We start from the raw sequence: 2,914 nt of genomic DNA on the forward strand, positions 1-2,914 counted from the left end.
TCACGAGCTGATGAAGCCAATAAGACCACATCATCTGCAAAAAGCAGAGATGCTATCCCAAGGCCACCAAAACGGATCCCCTCAACACCTTGGCTGCGCCTAGAAATTCTATCCATAAAAGTTATGAACAGAATCAGTGACAGAGGGCAACCTTGGCGGAGTCCAACCCTCACTGGAAACGAGTCCGACTTACTGCCGGCAATGCGGACCAAGCTCTGACACCGGTCATACAGGGACCTGACAGCCCGTATCAAAGGGCCCGGTACCCCATACTCCCGGAGTACCCCCCACAAGACTCCCCGAGGGACACGATCGAACGCCTTCTCCAAGTCCACAAAACACATGTAGACTGGTTGGGCGAACTCCCATGATCCCTCCAAGACCCTGCTGAGGGTATAGAGCTGATCCAGTGTTCCACGGCCAGGACGAAAACCACACTGCTCCTCCTGTATCCGAGGTTCGACTATCCGACGAACCCTCCTCTCCAGGACCCCCGAATAGACCTTACCAGGGAGGCTTAAGAGTGTGATTCCCCTGTAATTGGAACACACTCTCCTGTCCCCCTTTTTGAATAAGGGGACAACCACCCCGGTCTGCCAATCCACAGGAACTGCCCCCGATGTCCACGCAATGTTGCCGAGTCGCGTTAACCAACACAACCCTACAACATCCAGAGCCTTAAGGAACTCCGGGCGGATCTCATCCACCCCCGGTGCCTTACCACCGAGGAGCTTTTTAACCACCTCGGTGACCTCAGCATCCGAAATTGGAGAGCCCACCCCAAGGTCCCCTGGCTCTGCTTCCTCAATGGAAGGCGTGCTGGTGGGATTGAGGAGGTCTTCGAAGTACTCTGCCCACCGGCCCACAACGTCCCGAGTTGAGGTCAACAGCACACCACACCCACTATAAATAGTGTTTGTGGGATACTGCTTCCCCCCCCTGAGACGCCGTATGGTGGACCAGAATCGCCTCGAAACCGTACGGAAGTCATTTTCCATGGCCTCTCCGAACTCCTCCCACGCCCGAGTTTTTGCCTCAGCAACCACCCGTGCCGCATGCCGCTTGGACTGCCGGTACCCGTCAGCTGCTTCCGGAGTCCCACGGGCCAGAAAGGCCCGATAGGACTCCTTCTTCAGCCTGACAGCATCCCTCACCGCCGGTGTCCACCAGCGGGTTCGAGGATTGCCGCCACGACAGGCACCGACAACCTTGCGGCCACAGCTCAGGTAGGCCGCTTCAGCAATGGAGGTGCGGAACATGGCCCACTCGGACTCAATATCCCCAACCTCCCCCGGAACGTGTTTGAAGCTCTCCCGGAGGTGGGAGTTGAAGCTCCGTCTGACAGGAAAATATGTGGCACGAAATATTACGATGTACGGATTTCGTACGATTGTCGTATAAAGTCCCCCCAATAGGAATGAATGGGGCCCATCGAAGGAACTCCAGTACTGTGAGTGTATGGAGCAGCTATGGGATAAAGCAGCTATTGGTCAAAAGTTTGGACACCCCCGGCCCCCCAGCCAGTTCACCAGTATAGTGAGTGTATGGAGCAGCTATTGGTCAAAAGTTTGGACACCCCCGAACGGCCAGAGCAACCTAGTGTGAATAGCTGAGTCATGTATTTGCAAACACATGTTAATCTCATTCATGCATATACATTACCTAGTAACCACCTAGCAACACCATAGCAACCATCACATATACCTTAGCAACACCTTAGCAACCACCTAGCAACTGCTTAGCAACGACCTAGCAACCACCTAGCAACGCCTTAGCAACCACCCCAAATACCATAGCAACCACCTAGCAACACCCTAGCAACCACCTAGCAACACCTTAGCAACCACCCCGGATACCATAGCAACACCTTAGCAACCACCTAGCAATGCCTTAGCAACCACCTAGCAACACCTTAGCAACCACCCTGGATATCATAGCAACACCTTAGCAACCACCTAGCACCACCTTAGCAACCACCTAGCAACCACTTAACAACCACCCCGGTTACCATAGAAACACATTTACAACCACCTAGCAACCACCTAGCAAGACCTTGGCAACCACCCCGGATACCATAGCAACACCTTACCAACCACCTAGCAACATCTAGCAACCCCCTAGCAACCAGTCAGCAACACCTTAGCAACCACCCCTGGATACCATAGCAACACCTTAGCAACACCTAGCAACACCTTAGCAACTGCCTAGCAACCACTCAGCAACACTGTAGCAACCACCCCAGATACCATAGCAACACCTTAGCAACCCCTTAGCAACACGTTAGGAACCACCTAGCAACCCCTTAGCAACACCACAGCAACAACCAGATGCACGCCAGCACTGCAATCACACTCGCAGTTTCTGTAGGAACTGCAATCTAGTTACTATTGCTATTACTACTACCACTACTACAACAACTACTAATAATAATAATAATCATAATCATAGTCCTAACAACAATCATTTGAAATGCCAAAAATAATGACTATTTTTCATTTTTATGTACAGGAGGAATTGCTCCATTTCCCCAAACTTTTGGAGCAGACCAAAGAAAAAGCCCATCTGCAACATATTCAATTTGTGGAGAAGATGATTGAGAATTTCAAAACAAGATTTGATGACTTCAATCTTGGAAAACAAATCCTTCTATGCATTGGAAACCCATTTCTGGTAGGAAATGTGAGCGAGTTCTCTTCAGAGGCAAACCAGATCTTCCCTTGGATGCCAGCTGCTGCATTGCAAAATCAGCTCATTGACCTGCAAGAACATGTTGCACTGAGAGAGACTCAGTGTGACGTCATCACCTTCTGGTTAAAAATGGTAACTGCAGCCAATTCCCCTCTTCTGCAGAAGATGGCAATTCACGTTCTGACAATGTTCGGGTCAACCTACCGCTATGAATCTGCATTCTCAA

General features: G+C 50.8%; 1 protein-coding gene across 1 annotated transcript; it reads left to right on the forward strand.

Moving 5' to 3' along the window:
* Positions 1–630: 630 nt before the first annotated feature.
* Positions 631–1,415, forward strand: LOC125804945 (uncharacterized). Its single transcript, XM_049484863.1, has 2 exons — positions 631–822; positions 945–1,415. The coding sequence occupies exons 1-2, from the start codon at positions 631–633 to the stop codon at positions 1,413–1,415; spliced, it is 663 nt and encodes a 220-aa protein (XP_049340820.1).
* The last annotated feature ends 1,499 nt before the right edge of the window (positions 1,416–2,914 follow it).

This window comes from Astyanax mexicanus, chromosome 11, assembly GCF_023375975.1.
Source record: "Astyanax mexicanus isolate ESR-SI-001 chromosome 11, AstMex3_surface, whole genome shotgun sequence".
Taxonomy (NCBI): domain Eukaryota; kingdom Metazoa; phylum Chordata; class Actinopteri; order Characiformes; family Acestrorhamphidae; genus Astyanax; species Astyanax mexicanus.